At 33.5% G+C, this 23,942-nt stretch overlaps 1 protein-coding gene across 2 annotated transcripts; it reads right to left on the reverse strand.

The window, feature by feature from the left end:
- Positions 1-7: 7 nt before the first annotated feature.
- Positions 8-19,778, reverse strand: Eip63F-1 (Ecdysone-induced protein 63F 1). 2 transcript variants are annotated; one of them, XM_089702424.1, is made up of 7 exons: positions 19,669-19,778; positions 14,815-14,847; positions 11,127-11,211; positions 7,190-7,333; positions 3,092-3,224; positions 2,341-2,489; positions 8-1,416 (listed from the first exon to the last, which is right to left on the reverse strand). In XM_089702424.1, exons 1-7 carry the CDS (start codon positions 19,756-19,758, stop codon positions 1,394-1,396), a joined length of 657 nt encoding a protein of 218 aa, XP_089558550.1. In that variant the 5' UTR covers positions 19,759-19,778; the 3' UTR covers positions 8-1,393. The 2 variants fall into 2 exon arrangements, with proteins under 2 accessions (XP_089558550.1, XP_089558551.1); XM_089702425.1 differs by lacking the exon at positions 19,669-19,778 and adding an exon at positions 19,116-19,428.
- Between the last annotated feature and the right edge of the window lie 4,164 nt (positions 19,779-23,942).

The raw sequence follows: 23,942 nt of genomic DNA on the forward strand, positions 1-23,942 counted from the left end.
GGTTAAATAACAACATTACATTTATTTATAGCATATAATTTTACATCACAATATACCTTTCAAAGGCGTCAGGTTATACACGTCTATTGCAAATTAAGTATATAAAATTTATAGGTATTTTGAGTAATGAAAAGGTACATAATCCACCCGCATTCATTCTACACATCAAGCAATATATTTATATTTTGTTATAAGTATCAATAAATAAATAAAAACTCACTTAAATAGTATAAATCAATGAGCTAAATTGTTATAAAAAATTCATGTTACTTAGGTGTATATTATGATGTAGGCAGGAAGTCCACCTATGAATAAATATAATATATAAATTAACATGATACATTATTTACAAATTTGGGTTTAAATTAAGGCTCACAACCATAAAATTACAATATGATGTAAATAATCGCATAAGTAGGTACATACATATAAATTTTCGTGTATTTTCATACCCGTGACATTTACGGTAAACATACATACGTATAGACTATCATTTATGTTAGAATATCATCGATACACAGATAACTTTGATAGTACCTAACTTAATTGTCTTTATATCGATCGTTCATCGTATAATATAAATAAATCCAATAAGTTGTAGTTACAAACGTGATTGAAAATCTCTTAATATAGATACATTGTTTACATTTATACATCGAGTATCGACACGAATGAAAAATAAATAGCGCAATTGTTAAGTAATTTTATATATAGCGTAGGTTAAAAAAAGGTTCTTTTTTGGATTAACATTTTTTTTCTGATATGCCTAGTCTATAGACTACAATCTTACTATTACATTTTAGGTTCTAAATTTACCTTTAAATTTATCCTGGTTTATTAATGCGGGACAGATGTCTTCTTTAACATCTATCTCATCGTCTAAAGAAGGACACCGTTAAGGAAAATTTTGAGCCTAAAAAAGGTTTAATCCTACATTTATCTACAGTTCAAATAAATATTATTAAAAAACGACTTAGTTTTTACTCTAGTACCAGAGTTTTTTCATTTACATGCTTTTCCTAGCTTCTATCACCTGCGTAACAATAGATAAGACAGTCTTTAACCATACTTAAAATTTATCACGAGATTGGGACGTTTAAGCTTCGATTGTATCAATCACAAGTAAATTTATAAAACCGGAAGCGTTACAATTTGTTTTCTTGTTTTCAATAAAATATGGAAGACGCGACTGTCGTCTTAACGTCTAGATTCTAGAACATTTTTATTAATATTCCTAGCACAAACACTTATCAAAAATATGGTCCAAAGATTGCCTTAAAATACGCAGTTCTACACTATGTTTCTCTTTCTGCTGGGGTTAGTAATTACACAATTATTTCCAATACACTATTATTACATCTAGTGAGGTCTTTCTTAATCATAGAGGTACAGGTTACAATAGCATCTTCACGAACTCTGAAACAAGAATAAGATGATTAATATAATTTTGTTTTTGAAGATATATATTAATTACAAATGTAAAACATTAAATTATACGATCGGGAAAGACCTAGGTACTAAAGGTCAAACTCAAGTGAATATTCAACATCACTGAGCGGTAGATACTTGAGTGCTCCTCTCTACACTAAAACTAAATTTTATAAAGCCTATAAAAGTTGGTGTTAATTTTTTTTACATGTTTATTGCAATTATTACTTTTAAAATTTTACTTTTCGTGTTTGGAAAAGTTTTCTGTATCGAAATATTTGAGACATCCATTCATTTTATGGACATACATTTCAACGCTATAGAAACTAGATGGCATCGTCATAAAAATTGAGCGTGTTTCATAAAGATAAGTAGTTCCGGAGTTCACGCTTGGTCTATATTTTACCTACATGCAACCAAGTGCGATGTTACTGGCGTCTGGCCTACATATAAGGTCACATACTTCAATATATGGACATGTACATGTACAAGCAAAAGGCCCCAACACCGTTCTACATGAATATGCAGATTGTTAAGCATTTGTCTCGATTACCATTTAGGTCATCATCATTATCACCAGCCCAAATACATTATTTCTCATTCAATGCAGGAACACGCACCTCCCATCAGGGTACAGATTTTTACCTATAATCCACCACGATGGCCAAGTGTGTCACATGTCGAACTTTTCAATATTCGACGAGTTGGTTTACCATAAATCTAGACAAAAAAAGACGGGTTGCACTCCGGGAGTGCCAGCAGAAGTGAAAACTTGATTATTAACGTTGAGCATGTTTGATATCCATCCGTCTTACGCTTTTTCGATCAGGTCGCGTGTCCTGACGTGAGTTTAAGATTTTATACCCAACGCCGCTAAAGAAGTTTTCACTTCAATAAACCAACGATGTTTACCTTCATAATCAATCCTTCCGTCATGGTCGATGTCGCCGAGCGCGAGCACCTGGTTGAGCTGCGCGTCGGTGACGGGCTCGCCGATCATCTCCAGCGCCGTCCGCAGCTCGTCGCGCGTTATGTACCCGTTGTCGTCGCGGTCGAACACCCTGTACAAATATAATACGTTTATTATAGTAGAGGAGATCGTGGGGATCGACCTTCAACTATCTGATTTTTTATGAATTTATAAATAAAGGCAAGTGATCATAGGCACATTTGTTTATAAATTATATTTCATAAAAAATACGTCACACGTTTGAACAAAATTATATTCTCCACTAGCTGTGCAGAGTTAATGTCGTACTCTGATAGGTAGGTAAGTTACATCACAGCCAAGTATCATCAAAATCTTTTCAGTGGTTTTAACGTGAAAGTAAAGTAAAAAACATCCACACATTATGAAACACTTTCGCGTTTAAAGTATTAGCAGGTACCTTGTAGGATATGCTAAGAACCGAGTAATAAAATAGAAAATAGTTTAGACGAAAGAAATTTGGCCAAAAAAGTAGATAGAAATGAAGATAAAAAATGTTCTCCGAACTTTAAAATTTAACGCTTGTTTTACAATTGAATTGTAATCCATTCTAAACAACCATACAATGTCACCTTCTGGCTTCAATAGCTATTCTTTCGTTTTGTATTATTTGCTCAATTTGTGAATATCAACTTCATTCATTCACTTATATCATTCATATCATTCGATACGTACTTAAATGCTGCCAGCAAATCTCTCGTTATTTCTTCTTCTGAATCACCACCACTCGTGGTGACATCCAACCCTTGTAACGCCTGTATTTTCGTCACCCATTGCATGAAATCATTCTCATCTATTAGGCCATTTCCTGAAAAAAAAATATCTATCTATACTTACCTACTCCTATATTCAACTGAAATCCAAATAGAACTGATTGAAATATGTAAAACTTTTAAATTATAGAGCTAATGCTGAAACTCTACAATATTAATTCTCGCACTCATTACTTTATTGCATCATTATACCGCACATACTAGGTACATAATATATTCGTTTTTCCAACCCATATTCTTTTTCCCAAAATCTATAGCAATATTGACACGAAAGATCAAAACACTTCATTCATCTTATAGGGGAAGATGAGGTAATACGATCCCTGGAGGTCAAATGATCCCCCGGCGTAAATCAGAGACAAGTTGTGCCATCTATCTAAATAAGCATGAAACATATTCCCTGCACCCCTGCCAGTTGCCTCTTTAAGTGTCATCGCGGTGTGAGCGCTTGGCGTGATTTTATTAAAAAATAATCAAAAAGTGTGGCTCTGATCTAAGGTAAGCCTGTTTTTGGACTTTCATTACTTTTTACATGTTCGTATTTATTGAAATTTTGTTTTATTTGCGGGTATTAATAACAGTTAGCTAATATTTAAGCAATTTTCGATCACCACACGTGGTATTTGAAGGTTATGTTTTGATCGATATCTTGGAATTTGGTGTTTGGGGAAAAATGATCCCTTTCTGTGTGTATAAAATGATCCCTGGAATCATTTTACCTCATTAGTATTTGTTGTTTTTACAGATCATGCCGAGAATTTATATGGGAAGGAAAAGCTGGTGGGAAAGGAAAAGGAGTCAGGAAAGGAAAAGGAGCTGGAAAGGGAAAAGGCAAAAAAAAGCAAAACAGATCAGATTCTTCTGAAGAGGAGAGTGATACCGAATGCCTCTTCTGTACTGAAAGCTACTCCAAAGACAATAAAGGCGAAGGGTGGATTAAGTGCGTTGTGTGTCTTACATGGGGACATGAGGCTTGTGCAGGAGTAGATAGTGACGATGAAGGGGACTTTACTTGCGATATTTGCCTTTCTGGTAATCAATTTGATAGTGTGTAAAAATTTTTAAGGCTATAGGTCTATTTCTAAGTTCCTAAGCAAATTATTATTTTTTTAATGAAGAGTTGATTTTTCTATTGCATTTTACATTGATAAAAAACCTTTGATTGGGATGAGTATTATTTAGAAGAAGAGTTTATTTGTTTACTTATTGCTTGACTAGTTGTTAATTCTCCAAACCTTTTAAAAGTTTGGTGCAAAGTTTAATGTTTAGTTTTGTTAATTGAGTATTAAATAATTTCAAAAAAAAGATCTCTAATGAAACTAGAAGAAGTTTTGTGTAACTTGTGATAGTACTTAAATTGTTATGAACAAAACATATGATTAAAATAAACAGCCGAGTGTTTTATTTCACTGATATTTATTAACTTATGGTATAAAATGATCCCTGGGATTATTTTACCCCAACCCCAGGGATCATTTTATACATAGGTGTGTATAAAATGATCCTTTACTAAACTTTAACAAAAGCCTCTAATACAAAAAAACTATATTCATATAATAAAAAATAAGTATGCAGTTACAAAGTTAAATAAATTCACTACTTCCAACAATAGAAATCTTGCGATTTTGCCTTCAACTTTAGCCACAGTTAAATTTTTTCCCTTAAGGGGATCATTATACCTCACCTTCCCCTACTTTGCGTAATAAAGGTAGAATGATGGATGTTGGTACCAATATCTAAAGAGTACCTTATAATTAACGTAAAAATTTGACCGTAAAGTCTAATTTATTAGGTACTCAAACTTCTTATCGAGAAACCAAAGCATTGATCTTGTTTAATTTCCATGACGTAGTACAAAGCACCTGGGCCGGATAAAAATACATAGTCGTAGCACGCAACCGTGCCCGTAAATGCGTTCCTTATCTTACATCAAAGCTACTTTCATTACATAAATTAAATCTTATTCATGTGTTGTATGACTTGTATGTGAAATTTACGCGGCTCTATTATAAACAAGTTGAGTCGAGAAGCTTATTAGCTGTGCTATTTCACAGCATAAATTATGATCGTGACTATTGGTGCCAATTCCAATTTCGCTTTAACCCGACTAGGTAATCCTTAATAATGGAAGCTTGTTGGATGTAGGTATATAATGATATTATGGTAAGTAGGTATATATCAAATCACTATATTAATATATTATGTAGCTAGATAGTGTCATATAGATATGTAGATACAAAATATTTTTCCATCGTAGGAAAAATATAATATTCTCGGGTGGGGAAATTTTTAAAAATATTTAAATAGAACGTAAATTGGAGTCATATTTTTGAGTAAACTTATAATAGAACTAGCGGTCCGCCCCGGCTTTGCCCGTGGTACCTACATGTTTAAACTATCCTATCTCTCAAGTTGGATCGAACTGCACATGGTGTGCGAATTTTATTATAATCGGTTAAGTGGTTTAGAAGTCCATTGAGGACAAACATTGTGACACGAGATTTATATATATTAAGATTATATATGTATATAGAAATCAGAAATACATTTTATTTCTATTAAAATTAGGTATACTTAATTAGATAATGTGGATAGAAAGTTGATATCGCACACGTGTTTATAGAATTAAATATAGTTCGTAGATTTATAGATACAATCATCGGTAGATATGCTTTGTAACAATCTATTATAATGAACATGTTACTCTTATCCTACACTTATAGAAAGTACCTACTCAAATCGATAATGATATATCTACGCCGCAATTTGTGCTGTTTTTTTTATATAAGAGAATGTAAAAATGTGAAAATAAATATTAACACATGCAGTCAAGTGGCTTATAAATTATAATTGCGTGATTGTAGGTATATTAGTTTTACTATTATGTATTGATATAGATAGATCGATTTATTAAGAAACCCGATTTGGATAAATAAGAAAAATAAGTTTCTTATAAGTAAGAAAGTCAAATTTGCCTTTACAAGCGCAAAAATTCCGTTTCCAATGAATCTTCTAAATGCCTATGTCTCTAATAACAAATGGACGTAATTAATCGCTTAATATAATATTTACTACGCAGTAGTAGCTCTGTTCTATACTAAGTAGTACCGCGATTACGCTTTAGGGGTGTAAGGGCAGTAAGGGTAGGCATGTAAAGGCGCGAGGTCACCGGAAGCCGCCGCCACCAACACTGAACACGCCATTTCAGTCCCCTTCGAATGCTTCCGACAAATAATCTCAATTGATTCCATGAACTTTTGTTTATTTGTTTTCAGGAGTATTTATATCGATTAGTAATTGCCGTCGCTGCCAAGTAAAGAGACGCTTTAATTATATAACAAATTAACACGTATTTGCTGCAATATTTCTGGGACATTTTTTATGGATGCACTTTGATGACCCATTTTATCTTTATATGAATAAAAACTAACATCAGTATATTTCTGGCAAGTTTTCAAATCGAAGTGTAAAGTGGGCGATGCTCTGTACCTATAAGTACTAAAGCAAGGACATTTATTTTAAACTGTAATCAGATTTTGGCTACTAGCTTACGCGATAAATCATAGTTAATAGATCGATTACTACGGTCTACGAGAGATGTAATATACTAGTGTTCGGTAGGTCAAGAACGTACCCAGTTTTCTGGTGTACTATAATCAAAACATTATAGACAAACACGATTATAGTGTGAAAGTAGGTTGGTAGATATTTACTATACAGTCTATACAACCTAGAACGTGTTACATGCAAATCTTCGATCGAAACGATTGAAGATAGGATAAGCTACATTCTACGTTTCATTATATACATACGTTAATATACAATTTGATTAGGTAGTTCTTTTATATTTTTAATAAAGATCAAGGTAATTCATTAATCCTATTAATTTATATCCATACAAGCTATTAATTTAACGGCGTGTCTTCACCGCGACTGAAGTATAATCGCCGGCCAAGCCTCACAACGAAACCTAATAAAAGTATGAGTATAAAAGGCTTACCAGTTTTACTCGCGTCCTTAATAAGTTCCCCTATAAGGTCATCGCTGACCTCGATACCAAGGTTTCGCAGCATAAACTGCAATTCAGCGGGAGTCACGTGACCGTCGCTGTCCCGGTCCAGGAGACCGAATGCTGTCCGTAGATCTATAAGAAAACAATATATTATATAGTATTCAAAAATATTTGGCTCTTGGTTCACGTAGGTTCGATCCCGATTGATAAGTGGTATGATAAAAGACTATAAAGCCATCACAGGTTTGATTACTAGCTTAGCTACCAATTTTACAGATCAATCGATACAACGTTATGTTGATGCTGGAGATATAATACATATAACAAATATTTATGTTTATTTCAGCCACCAATTGCTAGTTAAATTCAGAAGCACCTTTACTACTATAACCGCTATAAATTTTACTATTTAAATTTTGTTGTGCCGGATTTGCAATTTACTCACAGAAATCATTATCTTTTTTTAATGACATGTCACTGCTGTAAACTTTACTTAATTGTAATTAAGAAACTAATTGAAACTTTCTAACAAGAGATTGTACACTAATAGGACTGGTGTACATCGTGATGATGTTTTTATGAAAATGAGAGGCTTCCCATAATGATACCTTATACCGTTAACAATATTGACAAAAGATTAAGAATGTTACGTGCGGTTCGTCTTCTTATCTTTAGGCATCGTCTATCGCACAGTTCTGCGTGGCACAAGCCTTCTGAATTTAATACAAGTCTACATTTTATTAAAATTTTACTTATCATTCGTACTACTAAGAGTTCATTGCCAAATTATACTTGGTCTAACAAAAATAGGAAATACGGAACGTAGAACCAGGTTTTGGCACTGAAACTTAATTCCTGACCTTTCGTATAAAATCCTCGAAGTATTAAACTGTCAAATAAAAGAGTCAAAATATAAAATAAATGTTGGTTATTTGTGTTAATATAATTAACGTCCGGGAATATGTTAAATGGTTATCAAGTATGCTTGGGCACAAATTGGATCACGATCACGCTCGTACGGCGTAGGTATATAAGAGATTATTATACCTTCACAGAAGACCGGTGTCATAATGATGGTGCACCTAGTTAGGTACTTGTATATTATCGTATTGTAAACATATGTGAATATACTCCTAATTTTTTTTTTCTATATTTTCTCTCATAAAAGATGTTTATTTCCATGCCATCCAGATAAGATAATATGTCAAAATATAAGATATAAATAGGCACTATGTAACTTCAAATAAGAACTATTTATATTCTTAAACTAAACTCCTAGCTAATTCAAAAATACATCCATTGCTTGATATCTGGAACCTACGCAACTTATAATGTAAAGAATATATGCTCCGGTAAAAGTATAAAATTCTGAATATCAATACAATTTTATTGATTAAATATATGTATATTTCATGCTTCTACGATTCTCAAGTGTTCAGTGAAATTTAATTCAACATCATAAATTAATTTTAGTAATTTTCTCTCGTCAAATATTCCGCCGTATAATATTTGTAATGACTAGTATACGTTAGTATTATTCTCGGACGTTTATTGCTTCCAAAAATATCACAAATGTATAAAACTACATTGTGGAATGTACTCGGTAACCGGAATTTTTGTGCGACTCAAATTTATTTCCTCTGATTTTTTTATACTTTCGACATTCTTCGGCTCACAGCTGAACGGTGTCATTGATCCAGAAATATTGAAGTTTATGATTTGCAAACAATTAAAATATACGGATTGCCAAAGATTTCACAATGTTACCTAAGTCTGAATTCTGCACACAGTAGCTCATCATTTAAGTCAATATTTGTCACTGCTCTTTAAATAAGATGCCAAAAGTGAAAAATGTCTTGGAAACTAGATTAGGAGATGAATCTTTCAAAGACATTTACAACGTGTAATTTTGCCTAATTTAGATATGATTAGTGTGTAATGAACTATTCATACTTGACAATTCATTTCAACATTTTGAATTATGTTGTTTGTGAATTTTAATCATTTATATACAAACATACATTTATTACCGGAATGATATTTCCTATATGTATATGTTGTGTGCAAATAAGCATTAGTTAATTATAATAATAAGGCGAGACACGATCATAACGCAATTTAATATAGAACATAAACAAAGCTCCATAAAATCTCTCCTTATCATTTATCACGTTGATGAGATCGTAAGTCACCATAATGTTACTGCAAACATAGATAAAATGGCGAGTTATTGCCAACCTTTTAAACTGAGTGTGTCAATGAAGGTAAACCATTATTCATTATATTCAGACGCATGAGAGTCGCGTAGGTTAATTCGTAGCACAGGTTTGAATTACCGCTACGTAGGTAGGCTTTACGGCGCGGCGGGTTCTTTACTTCTTAGTAAATACTAAATAGTAATGGCACAGTCTAACAAAGCATATTTCTGTATGTTGCAGTGATTTGTATCATACTTAGTAGGTACTTATGTGATATATATAACAATCCGCACATGAGCAGCATGGTGAATGTAGAACTAATTAATCCTCATAGAAAACCCATTCCTGTAAGTGGCTACAAAAATGGCCTAGCTATAATAATAATTACAAATAAATATAAAAGGCAATTTATATTCTGTCCAAACTCCTATAAAAACTATAAAGAATAACCGTTACGAAGTTTAAGAGGAAAGCTTGTTAGCAAACGTGTCCTATTAGGATTCATTGACGTAGGTAAATCCAGCTGAGAAATTAGCTCTACTTTTCAATTCGTATCGACTAATGTGGTAGTTTATACAATCCACATCGTCACTGAAGTGAAATGTGAGCATAACGTCAATGTCAACTGTGTTTACACCCCACCTATAGATAACATTTTTCACCAAACAAAGCAAACATCGCACATTTCGAATTTTATTTTCCACTTCGATCGTTTACTCTACTGGCTCTACATTATAATTAAACGATGATGTAATAAGAAAACTTTTACGTAAACATAGGTAACTAATTACAATATTTTCTATGAAAATATTTAGTAGTGTAGGTACCTTTTAGCATTAATCATGAATATCATATCGCAAAACATATAATAGTCGTACTTTCACCTTATATAAAATATAGTATATTCTGATTTCTTCCAGAGATAATTCATAATACTTATACAAATTCAAAAGAAAAGAGGCGGTTATTTATATGGCCTACTAGGGCCTACGATCAAGAAAAAGACAACTGATGACAAAATATTTTATAATTTTTCGTTTTCTAAATTTAAACAATCTTAAAGGGAACTTTCTTCTCATTATAAGTATTCTGCTTAAGATTCTACTCATTTATTTGTTTTCCGTAATACAACGCGTTTTTGTTTGTTACTATAGTTGTAACTAATTGTCTTTGTTGCAACAATTTCGCGTAAACGCAATAGTAAAAGTAATACAAAGTATTAAAAATCTATTAACAATACCTACAAAAAATCTGACATTATAATTATCTACATATGTAGTTCTATTTGTTCCGCGATCAAATTCGATTAAAAAAGCTTAAAAAAGATAGTGATCTCTCTGGTTGATTACGAACAAACATGAATAATGGGTGTGGACTCTAATATCCGTCATAATAGAAAAACTCGAGCACGGACGGACACTTATTCTGTCTAGACTAGACGGTAGAACTCGGGGTAAAACTTTATTAAACTCGATTGTGAATATCCCATATTATCATGTCAGTCAGTCAGTCTACACAAAAATGCACGCCACACAGTTTTGAATCTATTACAATCAATTAAGCAAGACACTAATGTCTCGATATTCACAAGAGTTTTTGATAAATTAACGGTCCTAACTATTTTAATAGTAATAATAACAAACGGTTGATTGATGATGATGAATGGAGATGAATAGCTATATAATTATTAGGTTTATTTATAGTCACTTTACTCAGATGCGACTTACTTTTGAGCATAGCATCGCTGGGCGCGGGCACGACGGGCCGGTCGTCCACGGGCGACTGCTTCTTCTTTTTCTTTTCATCGTCTTGCTGCAACACACAACCGTTTTCCTGATCAGACATACATGACACCTCCGCGTCGGTCATAAATACAGTTCTAACAATAAACAAACACGATAGTAATACTGGAATACAAAGCATAAAATGACTAATAAGTACACTTTTTATCAATTGTAGAATGTTATCAATTTTGTCCTACTCTTTATCATATATTGATCAGTTAACTGCATTGTACTTTTGTATCAGCTTGAAATTTTATCAATTTACATAGAAATTTACAAAATATTCATCATATAATATTATATTTATATAGTAAGTACCTATCTATATTAGATAAACTTTTCTTTGTTTAGGTACCAAATAATACAATTGTAACTATTTTTAATGTTCTTTTGATTGTAATGCAATCAAGTTTCTAAAGCAGATTGTCATTAAGTATATATTTTTTTAATTATTAGAATTAATAGATAACTATAAATAACAGAGACCAACTATTTATAAATCTATACTAATATTATAAAGAGGAAAGGTTTGTAATTATGTAGGTAATTATGTATGTAGGTATGTGCTTATAGGTATATCTATAGACCACCCAAAGGCTAAACGAAAATAATGAAAACCATTATTCCACACTTAAATGTACACACATTAGTTTAATTGATATGACCTTTCATAAAGTTCAATAACATGACTGTGCTAACCAAGCCAATGTACTGGTTCTAAAAATACAAATAAACCAATTTCAGTTTCTATTATTAATGTTGCCGAAATTAATCAACGTATGACAAGGTTTGTATTCAACGAAAAATCGTGCAACCTTAACCTTTAAGTATATCAATTTCCATAACGTAGGAGGAAAATTATAGGGTTACTTTGTCTGCACAATAACGTCATAAAAATATTAAAGTTTCTCTACACTCTATTACTCTACTCAGAGTTTGAAAAAATTATTTCTAATAAACAGGGCTCAATAATTAAATTTTTTGTTGTTCTGACTCTTAATTTTTTTTAATATGTTTTAAGTATTAAGTAGTAAGCTAGCTATAATGGTTTTTAAGCTAGTATTTATTTAGAAAGCAGATTCAAATTCTTATGTGACACTATTTCTTTTGTAGTTTCGAAAGTATGTAGGTGGCGAGTTGTGCAGACTGCAGATTATGTTTTCTCAACACCACTATGTAACCACTTTTCTTGCGATTAAATTCATTTCATTTCATGTAGGTAGGTACATCAGGAAGTTGCAACCTATTAAACCGAATTGATATTTTAAACACACTTCTAAATATGAATACAAGTAAAAATACCATAAATTAAACAAATATAAGCATGAAAATGTATCGTCGTGTAACTGCCAAGAATTCTCGAGGACAATATTTGAATATATGTATTTAATAGGGCTACCGCTGACCGCTCACTATCAATATCAAGGGAGAAACGCAAATTTATTATAAAATAATTTTACTGGTGCAAATGGATTTGTATGGAAATAGCTTATGTCGCGTTTGGCACATTGTCAATTCTCACATGGCTAGTAAACACCTATTGCTGTCCAAAAAAATATGACATCGAAATGCAACTTTGTACAAATGTAACACAAAGTAACCGATGTATAACGCCGCCATCTTCAAAGAGCACATTCACAGCACATTAAATCAATCCGTTACATACACTTCAGCATTTCGAGGTTAACACGTTTTATGCTGACAGTTGTATCCGTGGCCCGCGGTTTCGGGAAAAATGTTTAAATAACAGTTTACATAACCGTCGCAATGTGAAAGAATCACAAACGTGATTGCGATGACCAGATACCTACAATACGATTCGGTATTAGCAACGAGACGTGTCGTTTTTTAGCAATAGCATTTATGATTTTAGATTTAGTAGATTACATGGATATTTACTTACAAATAAAAAGTTGTTTTCTTTAAAGAATTTATAACGATTCTATAGAATACTTATGAAGTAGAGCATAAATAGGTAGAATACCTATCTATGAGCACATAACTATGCCGTGTCCTTGCTAGATATTTTTAAATTCTCTAATTTTATCAATAAGATAAAATGTGCAATAAAGTGAATTATATATAAAGAGACATATCTTTATGAGATTCCGCTTGGGCATATTCTTAAAACAACGTATTATTATTTTAAATTGATAGATAGGTATGCAGGTAAATTAGTGTTATGACCGTGTAAGCAAGCAAATATTATCTGAAGTAATAGATACCCCTAGATACTTATGGAAAGAACGCATAATAAAACAAAATATAATCTGATATAATTCATTTTGGATAAGTAATAAATCTAACAGGGGTTAATTATTAATTTTTATACTGACTTAAGCTCTTCGCCATAAAGCGCTTATATAAACACAGGGAAGCCATTTATAAGTATACTACTCCATCGTCATCATCAAAGCATGAAAAAGATTAAAGAGCCAAGTTCAAAGTCAAGGTGACCAAACAATCTCCATATTTTAAACACATGAAATACTTTAGTCGAGTTTACAAATGTGTGAACGCATGCTCTAAGATTCCAAACATTTCGTAAATGGGTCCTGTGGCCTGTGGGCAGGAATGGCATATAACGAAATACTTATTCAACTATTTCCACTGCTCTACAAAGCATTTCGTAGCCGCACATTTTCTAAATTATTTAGGCTCTTCAGCTTCGTACGTAATTGTCAACTGTAGTAGATGTAGGTACTGTAACATGTGTATTATGTACATTGTACACGCTTATAAAAAATTGATTAAAGTTAGTTTATCTATACTAATATTATAAAGAGGAAAAGTTTGTAATTATGTAAGTATGTATGTATGTATGTATGTATGTATGTATGGTTTTCACGCATAAACTACTGGACCGATTTCAAAAATTCTTTCACCATTAGAAAGCTGCATCTTCACTGAGCAACATAGGCTATATTGCATTTTCAAAAAAATTAGAGATCCTTACCAAAAATGCAATAATGTAACCCAAGGTGTAAAAAATTTCTTAATAAAAATGCTGTCATCGCGTGCGCTGCGGATTCTATTGAAGATAGAACAAAAAAATGTTCTACGGTATTATAGAATGGATCAATATCTAAAAGAAAGTCCGCGATACCATATGTCCATCTTCAGTAGTTATGTTACTACAACAACTTTTTTACGTTTTCAAAGTAAATAGAAGTGCCGACAGTAATCAAACCATGTTATCCATACACATATATTAATCCTTATCCTATTAAATGATGTTTTATTATAGACTGTTTCAATACCAGCAAAATAAAAAAAATTGGATATTCCATTCAAAAGATATAACGAATTTTTAAAAGTGTCAATCTACAGAAAATAGTAGGTATAATGAGCAGGCGTAGTGCGGGACGGGGTGAAGGTGATTTTCATGTGATTAAAAATTAAACCTATAGTCCGACCTATAGTAGATTTTTCACTGTCAAGATATCGCTATCTATGCGGGTGAAACCGCAGGGCATTGCTAGTATGATATAAAGCACAGCGCTACCTAATTGAGCAAAGCGCGCAATAATAAAAAAGTACCTGTGCAATAATAAAAATGTGCTATAAAGCGAAATTCACTTCTTTTATTATTTATTAGGTATCTTTGTTATTTATCATCATAATTGCTTACCTTTTTTCTACTTCGGGAAGTAGTAGCCATTCCCTGTAATGAAAAAATAATAATAAATGTATGACTTAAAGCTAATATTATGAGGGGTTTCTATATCACTCTATAATTTTATATTTATGTAAATGACTACAGTTGTGAATCGCACTGTGTATACAACTACCATTGAAAAGTATGTAATTTGAAAATTATGAAATTACATAACTAAAAAAAATTTTTTTGAAAAAAAATCGGATGAAGCCGCTTTGCCCTTTTGAGTTATTGAATACACTGGTTATAAATTTAAGGTCCAGAATAAAAAAATAGGTACGTCTTATTTCAAAGAATTCTCCGAAATCTAGAGGTAGCATCAGTACAATTAAAAATTTGGCTTGTTATTAGTGGCCAATAAAAATGAATATTGGAATCTTTCCAAGTAAACCATTTAAACGAAAATCTACATAATTCTTAGAAATTTTGACGAGTTTTATGCACAATGTACATATAAACAAAAATATAAAATGTTCTCTATTTCTGTTTATTCGTCTAACAAAATGGGTCACCAAGAGTTTTTCAATTTCTTTCTTACAAACATTTAACATTCATTTGTTTATTGCGGTTAATATGTAAATTTTGCAGTAAGTTGTTAATTTTTTTGTTAGTATCAAATGTTACAAGCCAGATCCATAATTTAGTTTACTTACATATCGCTTGAACCTCAGCAAGCCCTGTCGAATGTTTTTAAGTAAGCGAGCCCATTGACAATTGGAATTCATAGCAAACAATAAATTTAGACTGACCGTGTTAATGATTTACTCTTGATTCGAATTCGGAATAATGGGGGTAGTGACCGACTTGCCTATCTTCTAAAAATAATACATCTAAATTCTTAGCCACACCGTCGGATGTGTACTACTGGCTATTAGTGTTTCTGTTCCACTGAATATTCTTTTTCCTATTGTATATTAGTCATCGAATTTATGCAAGCTTTTTCTGAGAAGAAAGTTTGGAACGACATCAACAATACTGCCTACGCAGGCGCAGCTCTCGTAGAGACAGCGCTTATTATTTTACCCACTTCCATTAAACTTTTCGCCTTTATTTATCTTGAAATGTATACATATATTATAAACGTAAATTAATCAAAATTATGTTATAGGTACCTTGGTACTAAAAGACGTAAAGATAAAAAGTTAATAAAAAATCTCTGAAAATGTAATTTTTTCTTGATACCTATTATATAAGGTCTTTAAATATTTACACGTAAGAACTATAAAACTAAGCCCAGATTTCTGCTCCTAAAACTAACAAACTTAGTTCATTAATAAGTTATTTCATAACACGGGAGTAGACGTATAATCTCTTCGCACTGAAGGTTTGCATAATATGAGCGTTAGGCCGTTAGGGCATACCTACATTACCTTTAAATCTGTCCTAGAATAATTTGATTAATATTACAAAGAGTTTATATTAATGAAGTTTCGTATAGCTTATGGCAACTTGAATACATATCTTTAACTTTGCCTATAACTGAGATTTCAGATATCTTTGCATTTCTACAAATAATATAACGACAAAAGACGAATTATATCGGTTTAATATCTTTGGGTATGTTCGGTACAATGGAATTTTAATCTCGAGTAAGGAAAGAGGGCAATGCCGACGTCGCGTTACTCGATCGATGCGGTCAAACCTTTCGATGTAAAAGTCAACCTTGCACCCTGTCCCCACTATAAACATACCTACGGAGTACGGAGTATGTCGTCAATCGTCACTCGTTTCCAAACTTAGATCATTAATTTCCAAACATTATATTCGCTAATTAAAACAGAATACGTAAACATAGCTCACTTTTAATTGGGCTCTGTTGATACAAACAATAAGCCGAAATGGGTAGATTGAGCACGTATTTCATAGAATTTTTATATTACTTTCATGTAATATGTAATTTATAAAATTATATTAATATTTATTGAAAAATGAAAAAAAAATGAAAAAAAAAAATATTTGCAAGAATTGTGGTTACCAAGGTATTGTTGCAATAACTAGATATCTTCCTAATATATTCTTATAACTTTCAACTAACTATTGTTGCAATATCTATGATATCTTCCTAATTACTAATATATTCTTATAACTTTCATTTCGTTATAAGATTAATTAACGTAAATTAAATAAATTAATTACGATTAATTAAATTAACGTACGTAGGTAGAGCCTGATTGTGTTGTGATAGGTAAATAGGTACCAAACAAAATTAAAAGGAAAGAAAATATGTTGGCAAGAAAATGAACACATAACTAACGTGAGAATGTGAGAATTTAATTACACGTATTGATAAGATGTTTCACGAAAAAGCTTTAATGTTATTAAAAAGCTCTGATATTTTTATGCTATCTGCTGTCAGAAATTTTTAGATTACTGTTAAAACTAACTGCTTACATTTACGTTTTATTCATTTTAGACTAAATTACAGATCGAAACGCAAAAATAAGGTCTTCGCTTTACCATTTTTATTCATATTATTCACTTCATGCAATGAAATATACTAGGTATATTTTATATTCATTTTAATGGACGTCTATAAAACGGCACTCACGTAAGTTACCATTAATGACATTGGCTGATCGAAATCAATTTACAAACGCCAGCGGCCAGACCTCAAGCCCTATCATATTCATAAAATTTTCTTGAAAATGTGCTCGGTAACTAATAAACTTTTATGGGGTTAAAACATATTACAAACATCGCACCACAAATACCGTTTATGGTTTATATTAATAGTGTAAGAATAAATATACGTATAATGCAGCTTATAGATGCCAAAAACTGTGATCATTAATATCATTTCGATGATGGACATTGGGCATATTAATATCATCGTGACAAAATACTCAGGATCTTGTCATGGTTCGTCAAAATGTTTAATTATTTTGCGTTCATGCCAACGATAGCCAAATCTCTTATATTGCCAATTATGTATTCTGCGACTGTGAGCAAACTTTTCCATAGACTCAGAAGCTTTAGAAAATTATTAACCACATCAATTGTCCAGCGTTGGAAATTCTTTATTGGTTTTATTAAACTTCGGACACTTAATTTTAATTATAAATTCAAGAAGATCTAGATATCATGACAATAAAGCTTCTTTCAAATCCATGATTTTGAGAAAAAAATATTCACACTTTCAGCCATCTTTCAGCTAGGCAGTCGGCAAATATTCTCATTAAACTTATTTTAAATTTTAAAATCAATAATACGCTCCCAAATTCAATTAAGATTTTAGATTATGACGAATATTCATTAAATTGTATGTCGCTCTATCCAGCTCTACCTTTTGAGAACTAATGTATGAGGTACTTTATTTTTAACATTCCATATGTCTAATGTCTTATTATTACTATTAAGATAATAATCAAAATGCTTCAAAGCAGACGTTGCAGGCTAGTCTTCCGTTAGGTACGAAAATTTAAGAATGTCCGGTAGGTACATTTTATTTCCACCTTTCGCCTCGTTTCGCACTCCGCCGTGCGACTATTTCATTGTATCCAAATGGAAAATATTTTCCATGTTAGTCAGTTACTTTCCAACATGATTGGGAGAATATAATATAGATTTTCTACGGAATCAAAATAATATAGGTAATAGCACATCATATTAGAGCATCAATTAACTGTTACTTCTGAAATTTCTAAAAGGCGGATAATTTCAATATCACACATTGGAAAACTAAATGGCACAGCTTACTACTTAGGCCCCAATATCTATAACCCGCTTCTGCTGTTAAAGGACTGAATATTGCCATTCAAATATAAGAATTAAAGTACCCGCCAAATGCTCTTTAACTTTCTTACATAAAAACTCCACGTTACAATGGTTGGTTACTATTATTAATTGTATGTCCACATTACAAAGTATGGTATTCTTACGTTGCACTTCTAGACCGAAGTTCTAGATAGATAAATGTTTCAATCATTATCATAGAAAGTTACGTTTAACTCGACAAACTTATGGGTTAAAACTTAGTGTTATTAATTATCGCTTAAAAAGTGCAAAGTTAATTTTCATATGGTTTATACACAATCCACACAGTCACCCACAATTCGACTGGATGTAAGTCCATAAAAATTTATCGCTGTATCGCTGCACAATCAAAAACTCAATCCATTTGAAACACACATCACTGTTCGAGGATAAACATCGTTGAATTACATAAAAACCAAGTGATAGAACTTTTTATTCATGCACACTTATCAGTATTGTCATAGATTTAAGAAGGAGCGATAGAAAAGTAATAACAAAAGTATATGTTCCAAACTTGGTACCTATGCTTTAGGCGAGTAAGGAAATTCAGGAGCGTGGACGGCTCGTTGACGTCCGCGTCGCCTTGTCAGGAGATGACACACGTACGGTGCCGCTCGTGGTAACCGACTTGCAGAGTTCGTTTGAATGTCTGATGTCGCGCCAGGCCTTTGTACGTCGCGTTGGCTGTTCGTTTATTGCGCGAGTATTTCTGTATATCACAGCCATCGGACAAATCACGGCCATGCGACCCGGCCCGAACGAGCGCTCTAATAATAAATTTTGTTTATATTTTCTTCCCTTGATGTCTTTTCCGATTCTGTATTATCGCGAAACTACTAAAGCCTACGGATGCAGACTTCACTAATGACCTGAGAAGCACGTGCGTCTATAAATAGATCGCGACGCGAGCGCGACACATCAATTTGCCACATTATCGTATTTTATTGGAATACTTAGTAAATAGCATGAAATTGAATTGTGGCGCCAATTTGCCAAATAGTATAGGTGTAGAGTGTACGTGTCTGTGTGCGGTTTCAGCGTTCATGGTACGTGTAGAACGAGTTCGTTACGTACCGAAAACGTCTCAGAGATCGCGCTGCAAAAGGCGCCAAAGCCGGATTGCGCGGGCGGAGTTTGCGGCGGGGTGCCGCTCGCGCGGTCCATGGCGCGGTGTGGCCCGGCGGTCGGCAGAGCACTGCCGCTCGCCGCCGCACGCCGCTCGCACTCGCCTCACGCTCGCGCCCTCGCGTTACATAAACCTGGCCGCTTACCCGCTGCCCGCTACCACCTGTCTGTTGTTACTATGTTTTGGCATCCCATGCACTACACGATACACAACAATAACACTACTAAATAATTATAGACATTTATTTTTGTCTTCATGTACAAAGCGTGTGGCTATGATTAATTTCAAGTGGCATCTCACAACTTTTTAAGGCGACCCAACTTCAAGACAATGTTTAATACACTTCTAAAAGGAAACATCTGATTAAGATTTTTAAGAAACCATACCTCAAGCATTCTTAATCTTATCTTCATAAAAATATTTCCCTGATCTTCTTAAATAAATCATTATGTTCTGTAACATAGTAAATTATATGTATAACCCAAGCCGCAATAAGCCGTCTTTGTATTGTTATGAGTGTTCTTAATTCTTCTAATCCGATATGTAGTAATTTGTTATCACACATAAGAATATTTGCATTTTATAAATACTAGCATAATAATATTATGTGCATTTCTATTCAAAAATATATCAATGTTCTACTTGCTAAAATCAAGTAGGTAATTATAGTTGAATTAAACGAAATTGTATATAGGTACAGAGAGATTCCTCTTTTGGCCAAAATTTTAATGAAAGGTATTTTGTTTAACTAGGTAGAGATTTTTTTTCCTTTAACTGGTTACCATAGAGGGTAATTGTTTCCACTTTCCTCCGTGCGATAATCATGTTCTCGTTATATGTATATTATGTAGTACTAGATTTCCGCCCGCGGCTTCGCCCGCGTTTGCAAAGGAAAACCCGCATAGTTCCCGTTCCCTTGGGATTTCCGGGATAAAAACTATCCTATGTGTTAATCCAAGTTACCCTCTATATGTGTGCTAAATTTCATTGTAATCGGTTCAGTAGTTTTTACGTGAAAGAGTAACAAACATCCATACATCCATACATCCTTACAAACTTTCGCCTTTATAATATATATATCTTCTTTCTTATATATAAAAATGAATCGCAAAATGTGTTGGTAAGCGCATAACTCGAGAACGGCTGAACCGATTTCGATAATTCTTTTTTTATTATATTCCTTGAAGTACGAGGATGGTTTTTACGTAGAGAAAACGTAAATATGTACCACGGGCGAAGCCGGGGCGGACTGCTAGTATAAAATATATTAGAATATATTAGATATACTAGCTGTGCCCGCGACTTCGTCCGCGTGGAATAGTGACTGCATAGTAGTTACTACTTAACACACAATTATTGAGTAAACACGTCTTGAAACACATACTATCATATACAACTAAATTATAAGTACTTACACATTATTATAAAGTTAAGAAATAAAATAAATAATAACACAAAAGAACTGTTAGTAAAATTTATTACTAAACTGAGCTATAAAACTTAGGTACAGAAGAGTTCAAAATTTCCAGGATGTGGTTATTCTCCCGCTCCCATATTCCTTCTACTTTCACAGACTTTCAACTTTTCCCTTTCACCCCTAGTAAATGGCAGAACCGATTTTGATCTAAATTCTAAACGATGTCTAATCATACCTATATATTATGTACATGTCATATCCTTTCGTTTGGTACTCCATTTGGATTATACAGTATCCCCACTATCACCCCAAGGTGCCCTATATGTAATAAACAGATTAACCAATTTTGATAAAACATGACTAATTGTAATTCACACGTCATTTGATATGCCGCTTGATTATATTATTTGACCACATTCGATTATTCATTCCCACTTTTACCGCTATAAATCAATAAATGGATGAACCCATTTTGATTGAATATGCCTCATCATACTTCTCACGTCAGGTCATGCCCTTTCATTTGATATGCCACTTGGGTATATTATTTGACAACTTTTATTCCCACTTTTATACCTATATCCAATAAATGGATGAACCAATTTTGATAAAATATGTCTTATTGTACTTTACACGTCATGTCTTTCATTAGATAAGTCACTTGAGTATATTTGATAAAATTTATTTAAATATTCCCACTTTTACCCCTATATCAAATAAATGGATGAACCGATTTTGATAACATTGGACTACTTAATTGTTTCTGACAGGTCATCTTTTTTCATTTGATATATCACTTGGGTATAACAGACAGCATTCGTTTTTCTCATTCCCACTTTTGCCCTACATATAATTATTGGATGAACCGATTTTGATTAAATATGCCTCATTATATCTACTTCTCACGTCAGGTCATGCCCTTTCATTTGATATGCCACTTGGGTATATTCGACAACTTTTATTCCCACTTTTATACCTACATATTATATCCAATAAATGGATGAACCAATTTTGATAAAATATTATGTCTTATTGTACTTATTGTACTTTACACGTCATGTCTTTCATTAGATACGTCATTGAGTATATTTGATAAAATTTATTTATTTATTCCCACTTTAACCCCTATATCAAATAAATTGATGAACCGATTTTGATATAATTTGACTTGTTGTTACTGACAGGTCGTCTTTTTTCATTTGATATATCACTTGGGTATAACAGACAACATTCGTTTTTTTCATTCCCACTTTTACCCCTCTACTATATAATAAATGGATGAACCGATTTTGATTAAATACCTATGCCTCATTATACTTCTCACGTCAGGTCATGCCCTTTCATTTGATATGCCACTTAGGTATATTTGACAACTTTTATTGCCACTTTTATCCAATAAATGGATGAACCAATTTTGATAAAATATGTCTTATTGTACTTTACACGTCATGTCTTTTATTAGATACGTCACTTGAGTATATTTGATAAAATTTCTTTTATTTATTCCCACTTTTACCCCTATATCAAATAAATGGATGAACCGATTTTGATAAAATTTGACTAATTGTTTCTGACATGTCGTCTATTTTCATTTGATATATCACTTGGGTATAACCTACAACCTACATTAACGTGCTGGCCACGGACAATTCGCTATAGCGAAAATTCGCGCGGCGCGACTGGCGGCGCGTCTTGCGAATGAATCAAATGTATGGAAATGTACTGGGCATGCCACGCGCAGCGGCGACCAGCGAGACGACCGGCGAATTTCCCCGCGCGAATCGCGCGGCACGACTAGCGATCGAAACAAATGTATGAGTTATTACGGCGCAGGCCACGGAGTCGAGCGGCAGACGCGGCGACTACTCCCGGAGCGAACTTAATTTAAAATAGTTTGTTTTTTTTTCGCGAAAATGGAGACGGAAGCTTTTATTGCAGAAATTCTAGCTAGACCAGCTATTTGGAAGTCTAGCCACCCGCAACATAATTTTTCATCATGCCTATATTTTTCATATTTTTGGTGGAATTCTCCGTCTGTAACACGATTTCTATTTAATTCGTGTACTCCACTATATCTTCCAAACATTAAATCTTGAGCAAAAAAGCTGCTACTCTCCAAACAACGTCGAGCTAACTTTGATAAAGCCATCTCGTCTCCTCGTCTACACTGGTCGCGGCGGCGAACGCAACTGCCCGTGGCGTGCTTACCGCGCCGCGCGAATTGCCGCGCCGCCAGTCGCGCCGTCGGTCGCGCCGCCGGTGTCCGTGGCCAAGGTGTAACAACTAACATTCGTTTTTAGGGTTCCGTAGCCAAAATGGCAAAAACGGAACCCTTATAGTTTCGTCATGTCCGTCTGTCCGTCTGTCCGTCTGTCCGTCTGTCACAGCCGATTTACTCGGAAACTATAAGTACTACAGTGATGAAATTTGATGGGAATATGTGTTGTATGAACCGCTACAAAAATATGACACTAAATAGTAAAAAAAAGAATTGGGGGTGGGGCCCCCCATACATGTAACTGAGTGCTACTCTCCAAACAACGTCGAGCTAACTTTGATAAAGCCATCTCGTCTCCTCGTCTACACTGGTCGCGGCGGCGAACGCAACTGCCCGTGGCGTGCTTACCGCGCCGCGCGAATTGCCGCGCCGCCAGTCGCGCCGTCGGTCGCGCCGCCGGTGTCCGTGGCCAAGGTGTAACAACTAACATTCGTTTTTAGGGTTCCGTAGCCAAAATGGCAAAAACGGAACCCTTATAGTTTCGTCATGTCCGTCTGTCCGTCTGTCCGTCTGTCACAGCCGATTTA

The sequence above is a fragment of the Colias philodice genome, chromosome 13 (assembly GCF_061535455.1).
Source record: "Colias philodice isolate Cphi_HAF_F1 chromosome 13, ilColPhil1 Martin Lab GWU primary, whole genome shotgun sequence".
NCBI classification, from domain to species: Eukaryota; Metazoa; Arthropoda; class Insecta; order Lepidoptera; family Pieridae; genus Colias; species Colias philodice.